Here is an 18,651-nt window from a genome sequence, read left to right on the forward strand (position 1 = left end):
AGGCAGCTCAGAGTGCCAGCCTGTGCCAAGACAGGAGTGGAGGGATGTACTTGAGTCCCTGCTTAAGGACAGAGAAAGCTTTCTCCATGAGAGATGTTCTCTTCACCCTCAGCCAAGAAGGACACAGGCTGAATCTGGCCCATGTGTCATACGTAGTCCAGGAGATAAGGCAGGCAGGCAACTCTGAGCAGAAAACCTTCTGATGAAGTTCATTTTTTAAATCAGTTGAAGATCTCAATTTGAATCAGACATGCAGCTCAAGTTCCCTGAGCTTTGGACATCCCCCCTCCTCACAAGGGTGTGTCCCCCCTCCTTCACAGACACCCAACCTGAGGGCAGACAAACCTTTCCAAGCCTTTCCCAAGCAAAGTGGTCCCATGAATGTCCCCAGACACAGAAACCCAGACTCCAAATTATCTAAAATGAGATTTATTGCATTTCATGCAGTTTGAAGTCCATGCAGCAAAGGAGACTAGCACAATTTTTAATGCATTTAAAAATAAAATAAAATTAAAACTGGGGGGTGGGGGGAAAATACACAAAGTCCTAGTCTCCTTGAGTCCCTGGAAGAGAGGGGTTTGGGAATGAAACCATCCACTCCCCATGGCACATGAGTCTCTTAAATGCATGGAATGTTTCCATGGCCTCTGATGCAAATCCACAGAGCTCTGGGGCAAGAGCAGGGACGCCGGGAGAGGAGCACTAGTGAAAAAGAAGCTACACACGGTCACCCAATTTTACCTGAGGGCAGAACAAGGTGGTAAACCCTGGGGCAGCAGCTGTTCTAAGAGTCAGGAGATTACATACACCCCTGAGGAGATCTGCTCCTAAAAGAAGTGGCAGTAAGAACCAAAAAAAGAAAAACAGAAGAAATATTTCTTCAACCACACTCTTCAAGAAAATGCCATAAATATGTTATTTAATATTTTCATTTCATAGCATTGGACACACAGCTCAACATACTGAAATATTGATTCCATGGAGGAAAAAAATGGGAAAAAGGAAATAAAAAATATTGCATCTTTCTGTTGGAGAATCTTGGCCCCCAGGCGTCGGGCGTAGTGCACCAGTGTCCTAGCCTGCAGGAGGCGCTGAGGTCGGCAGGGTCCTCTGGGGAGGGAGGCTGCGCCCATTGCCGGGGGCTGTATGGCAAAAATTGTGTTGGGTGTCCTTGGCCTTGCCAGCTCAGGCCCTCAGTCGCCGGTCACCTGGGGGGCCTGCCCGTCGGAGGGCTGGTTGGCTGACTGGATGAACATGGGTTGGGCGAGGTCCTGGCCGGCAGGCATGGTGACTTGCTGGATCTGGTAGAGCTGCTGCGAGGGGTGGAGAGGAGAGAGTGAGGTCACCCCTGGGAGAGGGGCATGCGGCTCCCTATGGGCCTCGAGTTGGTTGGGGGCCCCAGATACCTCAACCACCACCCACTGCAAGGCGTCAGAGGGAGGAGGGGAAGTGGAGCTCTGCTGCGGTTGGGAGCAGCAGACACAGGAGGCACCAGCCCGGTGTGAGGGGGTATGTGTGGTGGGCGGGGAAGAGGTGCAGGGAGTTGCATTTCCTGTGGCTTTCACTTCTCTGGGCTCTGCCTCTCCCGTTAGCTCAGAGCCTCGAGCTTGCTGCACGCTGTTCCTCTGTGACAAACACAAGCAATTCGAACCACTGTACCAGCAGCTTGAAAGTCAGCATTTCCCCAACTCAGTAATCCTCACTGGCAGGGGCAGTAGGGATGATCCCCTCTCCTCTTTTCCTCAGAACATGTGGCTCAGGCTGAGGCTACACTGAATCTCCATCTCCTGCATGGGCCCTGATGGGGAGGCAGGTCACCTGGGATTAAACGCTTGCTACAGCGAAGACCCGCGAAGATGCTCGTGTAGCCACTACGGAAGGTTAGGGCCAACTGGACATGACTTCTCAGGTGTTTCCAAAAGAAACCAAAAGCTAAGACCCCCTGCCACAGCAGCCCTGGCATGTGAGCCTGGCATCTGGTGCTGGCAGAAGCCAGAGTTGGGTCCTGGTGCCAGTTCCTCTCCTTTCTGGGCAGCAGAGAACATAGGCTTAGGCATGTCATCCTATCATGTCCTCAGGGGTCTCTGGGAAGATAGTGCGAAGGGAAAGGGGGTGGGAAAAGGGAGGATTCCTTCCTCACAAGTTTAGAATTACTGAATTCCAGGCACCTAGAGAGCTTGAGAGGTCATATGTTCTCTGCATTTCAACTAATCCATGCGATTAAAAAGAGCATGGCTTAGAGAAAAACTATTCTTAAAGAAAGGAAACAGGAGACCTGCATTGCTAGTCCTGGTTCTGCAATGAACAGCTAAGCAAGCACAGACAAGGCACTTCCCACCTCCAGGGCACAGTTCACTCATCTGTAAAACGGGGACTGGGGCTACATAATGTCTAGGATTATTGTCAACTCCCACCGAGTCTATAAATCTAGAGGACAGGCAAGACTGTTGTTTTAACAATTTCTGTCCACTCACTGTTAACAGATGATGGGATAGTTGCCCTAGCCATCCAAACCCACAGATATCACCCACTACCCTGTCACAACTCCTCACCCTCTGCTCCTGTCTAGGCTGGGTGTCCTACCTGTCCATCCGTGAACTGGCTGAACTGCTGCTGTCCTTGCTGGACCTCTGTCTGTGTGATCTGTGGGAATCAAGACGGCAAAGTAGGCAGATCAGCTGCAGGGTCTGGTCCACTAGTCCACCAGCCCACCAGCCAGGAGAGGGTCGTGAAGATCAAATGGACAATGTACATAAAGTGCCCAGAATGAGGCCTGGCATAGAACAGGGGCTTGATGAGTAGCAGGAAAACAAGGGTCCCTCCCCACCCCCTAGCACAGACAGCTACTCAGAGTTGGCACCACACAGAGGACCCCGGAGCATGCAATATACAACTTCTGCAATCATCTCTCTTAATGTCCACCTAACTACCCCCCGCCCCACTGAAACCAGCCCCTTGCTAAAAAAGTCTTTCTGGGGCCTGAGGCTCAAGTCAAACAAAAACACCTAGCTCCTAGGTACTGACAGGACAGGGCATAACATTTATGGTTTAGGCAGAAACCCTAAGAGTCTGTCTTTCAACCAGTGAAGGCAGATTGCAAAACACTGGGCAAAGTGGTGAGTGGTCCCTTTCATTCTTGGAAGGTGGGCTCCAAACCAAACCCGTATCACCCAGATTATCTGACTGGAATATGAAACACCCTGGCGAGCAGGTGGCCTTGGCCCTGAAAGCCCTTGTGGCAAACCTATGAAGTACTTTTTCCGAGAGAGGCCACGTGCAACCCTCTGGGCCAAGGCAGGGGGAGGGGGGGGGGTAGGGAAAACATTTATCACATGTACTTAAAATCTTATGTGGGCATTTAAATACATTTTAAAGGAAAGTTACGGACAATGGAGAACTGCATCATATAATGCCAGTTGCTGCAGACAGCTTGGTAGACTAGAAAAAAGACTGAAGAATGTTTGTGTGTGTATATGTTATCTATGGAACATTTGACTAGCTAATGTTTTCTGTGTACCTTCTCCTGGAATCATCACAGCCACCCTGCAAGGTAAGGACTGTCTTCTCGAGTGTCCTCACAATGGCCAAAAACAACCCATCGGGCCTACCCATGAGGCTATGAGGAAAACAAGGGACAGGTATGAAAGGGCTTCATGAGGGTTTCTTACTAGTGTTCTTTGTTTTGGGTCTTTCTCCTCCCACCTGCTTGAGGGCAGGAGCTAAGTTTAGTCTATCTCCCAGTGCAAAGTAAGTACTGAAGAAATATCTGCAGAATAAATGAATGATCCTGAGACAAATGGAAAATATTCGTCATAGATGAGAGGGTTTTAACTGTGCCCTGTGGCCAGCAGGATTGCCCTTCACATCAGTTGAGAAAAGTTTCGTTCACCTTTAAATTCCATTTACATGTTAACATTCATTCAACATTCATTCAACAAACATTTACTGAGCACCTACGAAGTGCCACGTTGTTATAATTACAATCTGTTGTTACACAGACTCTGTCCTCAGGCACCCTCTTTTTGCTTCACTCCTTCCTCTCTATACACCCAACTTTCCCCACTTTCTGGCTTTAGTTCCTGGTCTCAAAACTGACCTCTGGGGAACCAAGAACTCTTCCTTCTCATTTCCTCCCACCCTGTGCCATACAAAGTTTCTGGACCCCAGGCTAGAATCTTACAAGTTTAAAAAAAAAAAAAAAAGAGGGGTACACTAAAGGGTGGGGCCAATCTTGAGATCTGATTCCATGTCAATGAGCCCCAGGAAATTAGGGAAAAGCCCAAATCCTTATGCAAGCCAAGGAATGGGTTTAGAGTGGGCCTTTAAAGATCCCAGAGACTATATGGAACTCAGAAGCCCTGCTTTTGGCTCATTCCTCATATTTTCCCAAATGAGATCTTTGGAGACTTGCTCTACAAACTCAGCTCTGTCACCACTGTCAATAGATACATCACCAGAAATGCAGCTGGGCCAGACGAGTCCAGCTCCTTAACGATCACTTCTTTTTTTGGGTCTGAGGCAAAAGAATTGATTAACAATGCCTCCCTTAGTCCAGCATCCCCCGTTCCCTGCAAATAATACCCACATCCCCCAATCCCCAAGCCCAGGGAGACAGCCCCCTCAGCACCTGTGGCTCAGCCTTCAATATCTCAGGGCATGAGAGGAGATGAGGAGGGAAGTCTCTGGTTAGGGGTGCATGAGAAGGTAGAAGTAAAAACCTAAGTAGCTTTCCAAAGGGCACAGGAGGTGCCAGATCACAACAGTCATCCAGGTTTAAAGATGCAAACTCAGCCTGACGATGAGGCAGTCTGTTAGAAGGCTTCCTCCAGGCAGACCTGCGCACACACACACTGGGCTTTCTTCAAGTATCCTTGAGGCTTCCCCTGCCTTGAGTTTTCTTGTCGCTCAAGAGCATGGTGGTAACAGACACACTTTGAATCCAATCCTCCGATAAACCCCATCTGTCCCTTGGGGTGCAGCACAGACGTGCGGGGGGTGGAGGCGGCTCTTGCCGAAGGATGAGGTGTCGAGAGTTGTGTGCTGAGCGCTCCTTTGTCAGAAGCCACCTCCTGCTGGTTCCCAACTCAAGCCCTGAATCTCTGCAGCACATACCTGTTGAGCATTGGTGGCAAGCGTCTGGATCTGTCCCTGCACAACCTGGGTGCCTGATACAGGCTGGGCTAAGCGAATATACTGCAGCTGGCCGGCATTCAGCTGCACCTAGGCAGGGGCAGAGGCAAACAAACCACCGGAGACTGAATGCAACCTCAAACAAGCAAACTTTCCATGACAAGAAATGGTGACTGTCCCCTACCCATCCCCACCCCGACCCCTCCAAAAAGGCCGACCCTGAAAAGTTCCTTTTTAACAGAAACCCAAATAAGCAAGACCATAATATCCCTACCCCGTAAGTCACACAACACAAAAGAGAACATGTTCCCTGAATGGACTTGGGGGAAAATTCCCAGAGGATCTTGTCATATATGCGAGGACAGCACGGCTGGACCCTCAACATTCACTGGCTCTTAGCTATTTGCTCACAGTTTATGTTAAGATTTGATGCCAAAGCCTGTCTGACATTATCGGAATGCTTATACCTTAAGTGTGGGGCCTTTCTCCTCTCCGTCTCCACCCTTCCCCACCCTTGTTCCCGGGACGGCTGATCTAATACTGAGAAGAGCCCCGGAGTCTGCCAGGAGCCCACAGCAGATGGCCATCACTCCGCACCACAGCCCTAGAACTGCCCAGCCCCATGCTGCACATCTTGGAAGAGAAAGCTGGCCCACTTTACTACTATCTCTGTCCCCAAGAGAGCCAGGACCAATAGGGGTCTGTGGGACTTTTAGGACCCTTGGTGTTCAGCACTAGCTTCTGGCCAAATACCTCCCAAAGGGAAGCTGAATCAATAAACCTTTCACATAAAACCCCATAATCGGAAACCAAAGCTACGAAAATGCCCTTAGAGTCCCTCATGCTTAAGATTAAGTCTCAGATAATACAATAATACCACATGTTGCATTTAATTGTGTGCTAAAAGCCTTAACTCAGGCTCTTAAGGCTACAGTGTACCATGAAAGCACGAGTGCTCCGAGCATAGGGATGAGGAGAGGACCAAGGCAGCTACAACGTGAGAGGAACTGTGGCTCAGCAGAGAAAACAGTCAGCAAAGGAGGACTACGGACAGTCACGCTCAGGATGTGGGGAATGAAAGCGGCTCCAGGAGGACCAGCAGATTTGGTCTCTTTCTATCTGGAGACCCAGACACCACCCTCCCTGGCTGCCTAGCCTGCTTTTCTTGTAAGGGTGAGCTTCTTGAAGGTAACAGGCAAGTCATGCTTCTTTGTCCTGCAGCAAAATTTCCCCTTGCTTTCAAGAGCTAACTTCATTGCAGGGGCTTTTACTTCCGTGAGGAAAATGCTGACAGGATGAAGCTCCTGCATGCAGTGTTAAGTCAAACTGCTGCTCTGAAACTTCAGACTCAATGAGGATTTGAACCACCAAGAAAAGACTAACACTGAAGTTCCTGGTAGAACGTTCCAGAATTGTCCGCTTAAGGAAAGATGGAGGGACACAAAATCTAAACCCATTAATAATCTGGTTCAAAGGAGACAGGGCAAGGTATTGTGACCTGTAGTCATTTCTCTCCTGAGAACATGCCAAGAGGAGCTGCTGGGAAGTTGTGATGCCAAGCCTAAACTCCCCACTACATCCCACGATGAGGCTTCCAGGCAACATTAAGTTGCTTATGGGGAGGAAGACAGCTGGGTGGAGGCTTGGGAAACCTCATCTGCCAAGACTGATGGTGGCTGGTCCCAGGAGTCACCAGAACTCCTGCCAAGGAACATGGGATGAAAGACCGACGCCTTGTCCCAGGAGTGGGGGAAGGTATACTGCTGGCCATAGGGATTTTACATTTCTCAGCTGGGAAAAGCTCTTTTGCAGAAACTCAAATGTGACTGAAAAGCTGTGAGCCCAACAGTTCCAAGCAGTTCTTAGAAGCAAGCTCTTCTTTCAGGCTTGAGTTTAGGTACTGGTGATGCTCTGCCCTTCAGTCCTCTACCACAAGGGTAGGCCTGGGGACCCTCACACCTTTTCAAAATTACAGAGCAAAGAAGCCTACCCCCTGGGCTTTCAAAAGAGGAGCAAAGCTTCCTTCCTAAAGGTCATCACTAATAGGAGCACTCTGGTGAGTTTAGAAAAGCAGACTCCTGCAGAAGGTATACAGTGAAGACCAGGTCCTAAATTCTGCAACAAGTCTTCTGTGCCCCAGAGGCTTTAAAAGACTCAAGTTAAAGTTACTACAAAGTGTGAACTCTTCTCTGGCTTAGCTGAACTTGTTTTGGTGCCCTCACATGCAAAAATGAGAACCATTTATGAGAGAAGTCATGGGCTGGTGGCTGCAAGGAATCTGGAATTGGTGTGTGTGTGTGTGTGTGTGTGTCTGTGTCTGTGTGTGTGTGTGTCTGTGTGTGTCTGTGTCTGTGTGTGTGTCTGTGTGTGTGTGTGTGTGGTGCCACCACCCCCAGAGAACCATTTATGAGAGAAGTCATGGGCTGGTGGCTGCAAGGAATCTGGAATTGATGTGTGTGTGTGTGTGTGTGTGTGGTGCCACCACCCCCAGCCCCACCCCGTGGGAGAAGGAAAGGGAGGGGGGAAAGGGAGATGGAGCGGGGGATGGGGGGGAGAGGGAGAGAGGGAGGAAAGGAGGGAGGGAGAGAGAGAGAGAGAGAGAGAGAGAGAGAGAAAGAGAGAGAGAGAGAGAGAGAGAAGGTGAAAAGGAAAGAGATAAACAGAGAGATATGCACACACTCCCCTTTCCTAAGCTTTCTCCTGGCCTATTACTCTGTTAAGAAGAACAGTCCCCAAAATAGAGTTGAGGATACTTTCTGAACTTTCTTCAATGAGGAAGTGGTTAACCAAGTCCAAGTGAGTTTCTGTATCTGCCTACATTTCATTTACAATAGGAAGGGCAAGGGGCAGGAACAGGCCTGCTCCATGTCACTCATTTTCCACATTTTTTTTGTAGCAAATTGACCAATGACTAGATGGCAAGTGTTAAGACAAGGACCTTTTTTTTTCCCCCCACCAAAGAACAAGTACAAGTGAAAAAGCCAACAAATCTAAGAAATGAAATCCCTCAAGGCACACAGGAAGTAGCAGTCCACAGTGAAGGAATGGATAAGTTAAATGAAAGCCAAAAATACACTTTGCTGCAGGCTCCACTGGGAACTGACTCATGAATATGCAACAAGTGTATTTATGGCCTTCTCTATACACCTCCCTCTCATTCTCTGCAAATCAAAAGACAGGACTAGGACTGCCTCACAGGGCCTTTGGGCCTTGGCACAGAGTAGTGGTTACAATGATTTCTCTGCGTAGGCCGAGTGAGGGGAAATGGAGAGGAGCTGCCCCATCATGGTGAGCCCGAACCTGGATTAAAGGAAAGCAGGGAGTATACAGTGAAGCAAGTTGTGGTTTGGGGTAATGGGAATATAGGTTTATAACAAAGTGTGTGTACGTGTGTATGTGTGTGTGTGTGTGTGTGTGTGTGTGTGTGTGTGCGCGCACGTAAAATCTTTAACTATTTCCTGTTATACTGTTGAGCAAAAGGCCACGCAGACCTTAAGGCAGGGCAGGACTTACCGGGATCTGCTGGATCTCTCCTGTGTTCGTAATGATCTGCTGCATCACCTGCATGGTCTGTCCAGTGCCACTCTGGGCCTGCTGGGCTTGACCTTGCGGCTGGGCCTGGACAATCTGCACCTGCTGACCTTCTCCAACCTGCATGGTCACGGGTGTGGTCTTGAAGGAAGAGTTATGAGAAAGCTGACTGAGCTCCAGCCCAGAGCCATTAGGCCCACCAAGGGGTTAACAACGAGCAATTAAACTAGGAGCAAACCCCCTCCATGAATGCCTGACCTCATCGCAAAAACACTAACAATACTCAACCTACAGAATCTTTTGAGCTTAGAGCACTGTTAAAGTCACTCTCCAAAATAAAAGACAGGAAGGCCAAACGGATTTTTATACTCAGAGTACAGAATATTTGCCTCGGCCCCAAATACCTCTATGCTTCAAATGTTTCAACTCTTCACAGCCCCTTCAATGACAGGCACATACGGTACAAGAGAATCGAAAGCAACCATGATAATTTGCCTGAGACATGGCTGAAGTCAAGTCTGGAGCAGGTGAGTTTAGAGGGCAAACTAAATGGAAAGTGGGGTCAGTATGGGTTAACTAAGCTCAGGACCCTGGACTCCTTTCTCAGGCATGCAGGACACTGGAAGAAACATAAAGGGCACACTGGCTTTCACCCTCATTCAAGCAGCAGAGTGACTCTAGCCCACTCTGGCCAGCCAGCTGCTCTGGATCACAGCACTGCTTCCCACGGGGGAGGCAAACACCCTTAAGACCTGGACCTTAACTGAGGTTACCCGTAAGTAACGGAATTTAATAAAGCCAGACTTTTAACTTTCTAGAAACAGGAATCACAGATTTAAGGAATTTCTGTCTAATGTATATGAAGATTGTGTTTCACACACACTTAGAGGACTATCCAATGAAACTTGCTCCTTTGAGAGACAGTAGATTCAAACTGTCAAAAGGATCAGTCATTTCTTTAAATCTCAAAACTTTAGCCCTAGATGTGACCATTACAGATCCCAGCATATCTTGTTCATCTGGCGGTGGTGCTAGTGGAGCCTTTTAACCACACCTGCACCCCAACCCCTCACTTTGGATATGATTTCTCCCCACTCTGAATTAAGAATCACCTCTTTTTGTTTGTTTGTTTTTGTGGTATACGGGCCTCTCACTGTTGTGGCCTCTCCTGTTGCGGAGCACAGGCTCCGGACACGCAGGCTCAGTGGCCATGGCTCACGGGCCCAGCCGCTCCGCGGCATGTGGGATCTTCCCGGACTGGGGCACGAACCTGTGTCCCCTGCATCGGCAGGCGGACTCTCAACCACTGCGCCACCAGGGAAGCCCAAGAATCACCTCTTAAGACAACTCTGAGAGTCTTAATGAATCCTGGGCTTCAATCGATGCTGTTACTCTGATGCTCTCACTTTCTAACTGCACAGGTCTACTCTGCATCTGAAGTTACAGGGAAGGGCATATGTTCTGAGAACTGTAGACAGGACTCCAGGGATTACTAGGTAAGGAGAAATTACTACAAACTGCAGGAGGGTAGGGAAGAAAGATGACAGAGGGCAATATATGCAGTGGGTTAGGTCAACAGGAAACACCTCCTATACTCACACCATGATTTCCAACTCAGCCTGTTCCCCAAACCTCCAGTAATAAATGTTTCCAATTTTATGACAAAACCCACAGGATTCACTTTAAAAAAATATGCTTTTCTTCCAACTTTAATATGTATTGGTCCTGCAAAGGTATCTGAACTCAATTTGAAACAACAATTCCTGTAGGTCCAGGGAGGTGTGACACAGCACAAGGCCACCCTGAACCAGCCAGACAGCGAAAAAACAGGAGATGCTGGGAGGAACCAACTTCACCGCCCTCACAAGCCTTATCAGCTCCAAGCTGAGCAAGTCTGGGGTGGCAAAGAAGAGGTAGGTGAAATTCTCGCTGACTAAAAAAAAATGCATACTGCCAACTCATCACTGTACTGCCAACTCAATTTTCCCAAGAGTTATTTCCAAGGTATTTCTAAATCATTTCAGGAAAACGAGGGCTCGTGTTAGCATGGCAGATGTCAAATCACGTATGGCATGCCCTGCTGTCGGGGTACGACAGCCATGAGCTTCTTAGAATGGTCAGCCAATCAGAGCCAGCTCTTGGCAGACTCCCTTGAAGTTTGCTCTGTACAGGGATAAGCCTTTGGCAGGTAAAGTTCTTCACCACTGCAGAGGCACAAGCATTAGCCAAAGAAGGTCCCTCAGGCATCATGGTGCAGTGGATGCCTTGAGGCAGGGACTGGGCTGTGGTCATCTTTAAACCCTGTCTGCCTAACACTGAGTCTTGCAAAGAGCAAGCACTCAATAAATTTCTGTTATATGGATAAGAAAATGAGCAGGGAATAAACCCTAAAATCATAATTAATATTTAAATCTACCCGTCCCAACCTTTTTTTCTTTAGGCAAACCCAGCTCCTTACTAGAATACACACATGGCTGTTTGGGATGTGTCCTCTGCCTATCTTTTTTTTTTTTTGCAGTACGCGGGCCTCTCACTGTTGTGGCCTCTCCCGTTGCGGAGCACAGGCTCCGGATGCATAGGCTCAGCGGCCATGGCTCACGGGCCCAGCTGCTCCGCGGCATGTGGGATCTTCCCAGACCGGGGCACGAACCTGTGTCCCCTGGATCGGCAGGCGGACTCTCAACCACTGCGCCACCAGGGAAGCCCACCTCTGCCTATCTTTTCAACTTGCCTAGACGTTCCGCTATGCTGACTGTACCCTCCCCTCCTACCATTTTCCCTGTGCTGTTTCTCACCTCCAAGCCTTTGCTCATGCTGAGCCCTCTCCTGGGAAAGCCCTCCTTCCCTCTTTATTTGATTCATTTCCATTGTTCCCTCTAAGACTCATATTATTCCCTTCAGGGAACTTTCTCTGACATCTTCTTCCACCTCCCTCACATCTTTGTTAGGTACCCCTTTTGAAGTGCTCCCATAACACCCTCTACACAATCCCAAGAATATCTTATACTTCCCACGTGGCAAGTGGTGTAACCTTCAAGTATTTGTAGCCCCAACTAGATCCTTGAATTCTTAAAAATAGGGACTGTTTTATTCACGCTTGTATCCCCAACACATAGCACTGGACTTTATCTAAGAGGACGTTCAATGTTTGATGAATAAATAAATTAATGATTGGCAGGGAATCTGGAGTCAGAGCTCAGAAAACATAGTTCTCCCTAGGGGCAGGGCAGGGATAAAGATGCAGACATAGAGAATGGACTTGAGGACATGGGGGTGGCGGGGAAGCTGGGATGAAGTGAGAGTAGCATTGACATATATACACTACCAAATATAGATAGCTAGTGGGAAGCAGCTGCATAGCACAGGGAGATCAGCTCGATGCTTTGTGACCACCTAGAGGGGTGGGAAAGGGAGAGTGGGAGGGAGGCTCAAGAGGGAAGGGATATGGGGACGTATGTATACATATAACTGACTCGCTTTGTTGTACAGCAGAAGCTAACACCACATTGTAAAGCAATTATACTCCAATAAAGATGTACAAAAACAAAAACACATAGTTCTCTTCAGCCTCTCATGATCCCCAACAATGTGGATGTTACTGCTTTCAGACAGGGAAGGAATCTTCTGATTACCATTGTAAAAAGAGAAAGTCACCTAACACAAATTTGGTGGAACACAGAAATGATGGGGAAAAGGGGAGGAGAGGTACGTAAGCTGGCAATGATGCCTGATCTCCCCCTTGAGTGTACAAATTCCAATTCTGGTGGGAGACACAGACAGCAGGCACGGAGTCCACTTAAAAGATGTCACTATTCTTCATGGGGGCATTATAAAGATTTTTTTCCTCCTCAAATTTTTTAGGGATCCTGGATAATGTCTTGCTCACTGCACTTTCCTCATATGACCCACAAGGAAACCAGGGTCCAGAGAGAACAGGTGACACATCACCTCAGTGGCTGAATCTGGGGAAAAGCCCAGGTCCCCAGAATTCAAATCCAGTCCTCTACAGTGATCTGACCGCCCCTCTGCCCCAGTCACACTTTGCCCATCCCAAACCTAAGAGGTGCCGTCTGGCTGGGCCGGCACCCTCCACGGTTCACAGACCTGGCCCTGCTGAGGCTGTGCAATGATGATCTGCCCGGGCTGGATGGTCGTTGTGGAGCTGGTGGTCTGCTGGCCTTGCTGCTGCCCCTGGACCTGGACGGCAGTGGGCTGCTGAGCCAGCGTGAAGTAGTACTGGACAGGCTCGGCAGGAGTCACAGATTGGCGCACCTCCTCCTGTGGGGCAGAAGGAGGGGCAGGTAAGAGGAAAAGAACCGGCTCAGCAGCCGCCACAGTGAATTTCCACTCTTTCCCCCAAACGGGCTCTGTGCAGTTGCCTGCTGAACGCTGAGCTCTCCACATCTGAAGCCAAGAGAAAGTGGAATTCGAAGAGACCAGTTGTGCTAAATCAATCTAAAAATAATAGATTCCATAGGCTTCACAAAACATACAGCCAATTTTCTGAAGTAATCACCCACTGCGTGATGAGCTGCAAATGGGCAAATAATTACCATAACTAAAAACCACGCACTAGCAGTGCTTGATAGTAAATGCCATCAAGGCCAATGATCTGAGAACAGTGCTAATGGCAAGCACCCCAAATACCATGCTCTCAGGCTGGCTCCCAATCTCCCAAATAGGCAGCACTCTCTGTATTTCGTTCCCACCACCTCAGGAGGGAATGAGCAGAGGAAAGGGAAACAGGGCTTTTTCTGGATTGGAATTTCAGAATCGAATGTCAGGATCAAGAACACTGGTAGGCAAGAGCCCAGCTTTTCAGAGCATGTCGAGAGCTCTGTGGTCACTGAGGCCATGTCTATCCAGCATCACATCTGGTTTGGTGGTACTTAGCCACAGAAGTGCAACCCAGGGGGCCTGAGGGACAGCCCTCCACTGGGGTGGCCTCTGGCCGATCTGCTGGGTGAAGAGACTGTTCCTTCTTCAGCTGACGTTTTCCATGGCAGAAGGCGTAAACAACCCTCTCCCAGCCACCTCGAGCTCACAGCTGAGAGTGTAGGATGTTTACACACACTACAGCATGGTTACAGCCTGAGGGTCCAGGGTTGGCCGGCCCCTGACCACTGACACAGATCGGCGTCTGCTCCGGAGGGCCCTGCAACACATGGTGCCCTGCCTGGGACAACAAAAACAACAGAAACATACAACCACACTTGGGCTTGTTGAGCAAAATAATCAGCTAAATTTACTCACTTCCATGTTCTGGATTAAGTTTGCCAGGTTCAAGGAAAGAGGAAAAGAAGACACTTCTTCAAGGTATAGAGACCCTGTGGACCAAAGCTCTCCAAAGTGACATTTACACAGTTGGTACTGACCCCATCCCCAATCTGTGCTTCCACAGTCCGTTTCTCATTACACTTTTTTTGTACTTGCTTGGAAAATTCCACTACTTTCCCTGCTAGAGTGAAAGCCCTATGAAGGCAAAGCCTCACTCTCTCTTGCCCCCCACTGTCCCTACCACCTGTCTGTCTCCTTGCAGGCACTCAATAAGCAGTTGCTGAATGATGAATGGATTCATAGAGCCGGGCAGACAATTGAAGGTAGGAAAGTACTTTTTAAAAAATTTGTGTGTGTGTGTGTGGGGGGAGGGGTACGCGGGCCTCTCACTGCTGTGGCCTCTCCCGTTGCGGAGCACAGGCTCCAGACATGCAGGCTCAGCGGCCATGGCTCACGGGCCCAGCCACTCCACAGCATGTGGGATCTTCCGGGACTGGGGCACGAACCCGTGTCCCCTGCATCAGCAGGTGGATTCTCAACCACTGCGCCACCAGGGAAGCCTAGAAAGTACTTTTTTTAACCCAAGTTGGGAGTATGACAAAGTCTCTTGAACCCAACAGCTGTTAGCAATAGAAAAGAATCCCTAATTTCTTGCTACCTCTAGGATTCTGTGGCCATAGTGCAGGAGACACTCCTGTCCGCTAAAGAACGGGGTTGGGTATTCTTTTGCTTGCCCAGTGACTGGGGGCCCGGGATACTAAAACTAGGACTCCTGATATCTAGTCCCTGAGAAACTTGGATCTCTGCATGACAAGGTTCCCTAATGGCCATTCACCCAGTCTAGGCAGACACTTGTAACATTCTGGGTTTCTAAGCTAGTCCTCAAACATGAACCAACTTTCTAGGTTAATGTATTCTGTGCTTCAGGCCCAAACAGTTTGAACCCTGGACATGATCATGCTGAGGCAGAAGCAAAAGGAGGTCCCCTTTTATTTTCATCTAGGTCTCAGTTTCCAGAACAACTTAACTGTGACAACATCACCTCCACTTCAACTCCAACTTCTCACCATTATAAATAAAGGTCAGCCAGTCAACTTGATCTTGGCTGTGACAGGGATAATACTGATACCCTCCTTAGCAAAGAAACAAAGGCCAACTACTCTTTTCAAGGCTCCTGAAATAGGATCAATGAATTTATTTTCCACTCAGAACTCCCTTCCCATTCTATAAAAAACATCAACCACTAAAATCCAAACTAACTTGGAAAAGCTTGTGGGTGATGAGAGGGTATAGAGGACTAAGACCCCTAGAACTAACTTGTAGGAAGTCTTGAGGAGTAGGGAGCCACTGGCATTTACCAGCCCTGACCTGTCATTGTTCTGTCTCCAGTTATCCTTGACTGTTGCTAATCTGCAAGTGAATATGGTCTTTTTGCCAGACAAATAGCAAACCCTTTAGCTAAAATATCCCTCGCCAAAAGCTGTGAGAACATGTAAAGAGCTTCTCCTATGATGCCTACTGTATGCTCTTAAACCGTTTATGAACTAGGCAGTGTCTAGGACACTTCTGTGAGTATCAAATAGAGGCACCAAGGTTTGTGTTGTGAGGACAGGCATGACAGTTCTCAAATCACGGGAATGGAAGGAGGCATATCTAAGCTTCTTCTGCATTATGAATACTCATTCTGCCAATGGAGGTCAAGCTAGCAAGGGAGTGATTATGCTTGGTTTAAAGAAATGGGTGAAGAGGAAATGACATTTCAATGAGCAGGAACTTTCAACTCACAGTTTTAGTGGGGCAGAAGTCAGGCCTCAACTATCTTCTGCTTGAGTAGTCTTTACTTGCTTCCCCAAAGAACAAGAAGACATTCCCATGCATCTCAGAGAAGTCAAGGACCTTAGATCCACAACTCAGTATTTCTGGCTCGTTTCTTTCCCCAGCAGTGGGAAATCACCCCCTGTGCTAGAACAATCTCTGAATGACTGGATCAGTCCAGAATGGGGCACTTGCCCAGCTTTAGCAGTGGCCTCCCCAACCAGAGTGCCTGCTCTTGGAATCTCTTCAGAAGTAGAGTCTGATAGACAACGCCAGAGAACGAGCAGCCTCACATCCTAGAGCCATCACCACAGTGCTGTGCAGCCAGCCCCAGACTGGAAAAAAGCACATTTGCTTCAGTAGCAAGAATGAACTGCTGCCTCCTTCAGAAAGGGTGAGTTTTGGAGAGTAGGCGCTTTTAATGGACTTAAGGAAGGTGCCAGCCAATTTGGAGCTTGGGAAAACGTCATGTCTACAGAGGATTAAAAGCGCTATCTTAGAATTTCAGGGCAGCTTTCAGCAATCTCAACCTTTCAAAGGCCAGGCAGTAGCTGTCCCGAATAGGATGCTGATCAATGGCCTGAACACCTGCAAAGAACTGAACATGTTCAGTTCAGAGACTGAGCTGTTTCAGCTAGACACACTTTAAAGGAGATGGATCATAGCATTCTGAGTCAGGCTAGGATGTAACAAGGAGCTCTCTGACACCCTAAGAGAGTCAAGCACTGAGGACGCTGGAGGAAGGGAGAGGACATGACCATGCTCTCTAGCCAGCTGGCTCGGAGGCAGCCCCAGGGAACAAGCAGGAGTTGGTGCAAGGAGCCCAAGCAAGGCCTGATTTTGTCACAGAGCTCACCACCTTGGTTTAAAGGGGGCTTCTGAAACAAATTCCAACAAGGAGAATGGGTGAATGGTATTAACTGTTCTGAAGGAAGAGAAGTGGTCTGAGTCCTTGTTGTAGTGACTTCTCAGAGAGGAGGGAAGCACTAAGAGGAGGAACTGAGCCGTGGGCACAAACCTGCAATGTTTCAAAGGCGATGCACAGCGGGACGACCGTGGCAGCCTGCCGCTGTAAACATCCGACTGAAAGCTCCCTGGAACGCCTTACAGCTTCCAGTCAAGGATGTTTACAGTAGCAATGACTGCCCAGAAAGAACGAAGACGCCGTGAGGCACCCCGCTCTAGAAAGGAGGTGCAGAGGGCTGGCTAACCCAAAGACCCTCAGGCAGGGTCGGGATTACAAAGGGTGTTTAAGATGCCCACTTCTCCTACACTCTCTTACTCGTTATTAACATGAGACGGCACAGGAGAATGGTCGTCACTGAATGACTCCTGTTTCTAAGGACAATACACTATGAAATAATTCATTTAAAACACTTAAATTTTTATTAACAAAACAGAGAAAGCAGATCAAGGCTCAGCTTTGCTCCTGCCAGACTCGGCCACTATTCCCCAAGCATCTCTACTACATCTAGTGAGTCATGCAATCTGCATGCCTAAAATGATGAGCTATACAGGAGAGGGGTCTATCACAATTGCAATTAAGAGCTTTATGCACCCAAAGTGGTGAAAAACAATGGTGTGACCTCTGGAGAGGAGCAGACAGAAGAGCAGGAAAGGCAGACACTCACATTCTTTCTCATGACTGCTTAGAAAGGTTGCTTAAGTGGTGGTTCTCAAATATGGTTGCACATTAAAAGCATCTGGAGAGCTTTAAAAAGCACTAATGCCTGGGCCTCCCCCTCGCAGATTCTGATTCAGCTGGTGTAGGGGCGGGGCCTAGGGACTGGTATTTTTTAAACCCTAACAGGTGATTCTAATGTGCAGCCAGCACACTGTGCAGAGAACCACAATCTAGACTAAGAGAAAACCCAGTCCACTCACTCCAAACACCACTATGCACACACAGGAGCTGTTTCTTGGAAATCTAAAATCTGTAACTTGCTCTCCCATCCCAGATTAGGAACTCTGACAGACTTCCTAGGATACCTCAAAATGAGCTTCACTTTACTCTTGTAACTAAAGTCTTTCATTTTGTCTGTTTTCACTGAAATACCACCTCAGAGGCACTGAGTTAAAAGCATCCCTAAATAAGTAACAGAAGGAGGTGTTAAGGATGGATCTGGTCTACAGAAAGAAAAGCAAAAGAAGAGCATATGACTTGTGCTGAGAGAGGAAAAGGAGAGTATCTGACACCAGGATGCAAGACGCTCTCTAGTCAGCAGCAGCAGGAGTGATGCCTTCCCAGCTCACCTGACGCTTTGGTGGTTTCAGCTCATCTCTTGGAACAATATCGATGAGAAAGTCAAACTGATCAAATTTTGTAATTGCCATGGCGATATCATTCCTCTGTAACAAAGAAAAGCAGAGTGAAAAATTAGCCTGGGGAGAAACTAGTTCACCTGGCTTTCTACTCTCCAAGTTACAAGTAAGGTAAGATGATGACTTCTAAGCCAAACTAAATACCCATGGCCAAGCCTACAGCCAAAAGTAGTACAACCAAACTCTTATAAACTTCAAATGATCAGACTTGATGGACAAACACTGACAAAAAAAGAGATAAATGTAGCTCATGCTCTACAAACTGTATATTTGAGCCTCCAACTATTATCATCTCTGCTGGATCTTAAATTATCATCCTCCAGATACATCTGTACAAATCTAGCAATCTTAACTGACACGTTTCTGGTCATTCTGTGGTTAGCAAGGTTAGACTATCATTCAACCTCATAACCTTTTTAAGCCCCTAAATAATATTTTGGCTCTTTGGTTCACAAGTACTTATCATCTATTTTGAATCTCTTAGCCGAAATCCTAATTCAATAACTTTTTGCAATATTTTCTAGTCATTGGATCTATGTATGTTAGTTCCTACAGGCTACAATTTTTATTTTGAAA

General features: G+C 48.0%; 1 protein-coding gene across 17 annotated transcripts in view; it reads right to left on the reverse strand.

Moving 5' to 3' along the window:
• Positions 1–413: 413 nt before the first annotated feature.
• Positions 414–18,651, reverse strand: part of NFYC (nuclear transcription factor Y subunit gamma) — a 64,125-nt gene continuing 45,887 nt past the window's right edge. For 7 of the 17 annotated variants that reach the window (XM_059061148.2, XM_059061143.2, XM_067010416.1 and 4 more), the window contains 6 exons: positions 18,007–18,102; positions 12,766–12,939; positions 8,644–8,802; positions 5,113–5,220; positions 2,584–2,643; positions 414–1,313 (listed from right to left, as the gene is read on the reverse strand). In XM_059061148.2, the coding sequence (XP_058917131.1) occupies positions 1,194–1,313; positions 2,584–2,643; positions 5,113–5,220; positions 8,644–8,802; positions 12,766–12,939; positions 18,007–18,102 (717 nt within the window). In that variant the 3' untranslated portion in view covers positions 414–1,193. Of the gene's footprint in view, positions 1,626–2,583; positions 2,644–5,112; positions 5,221–8,643; positions 8,803–12,765; positions 12,940–18,006; positions 18,103–18,651 lie in introns of all 17 variants that reach the window. The other 10 variants (XM_067010345.1, XM_059061100.2, XM_067010359.1 and 7 more) reach the window with 5 other exon arrangements.

Source organism: Kogia breviceps, chromosome 1, assembly GCF_026419965.1.
Source record: "Kogia breviceps isolate mKogBre1 chromosome 1, mKogBre1 haplotype 1, whole genome shotgun sequence".
NCBI classification, from domain to species: Eukaryota; Metazoa; Chordata; class Mammalia; order Artiodactyla; family Physeteridae; genus Kogia; species Kogia breviceps.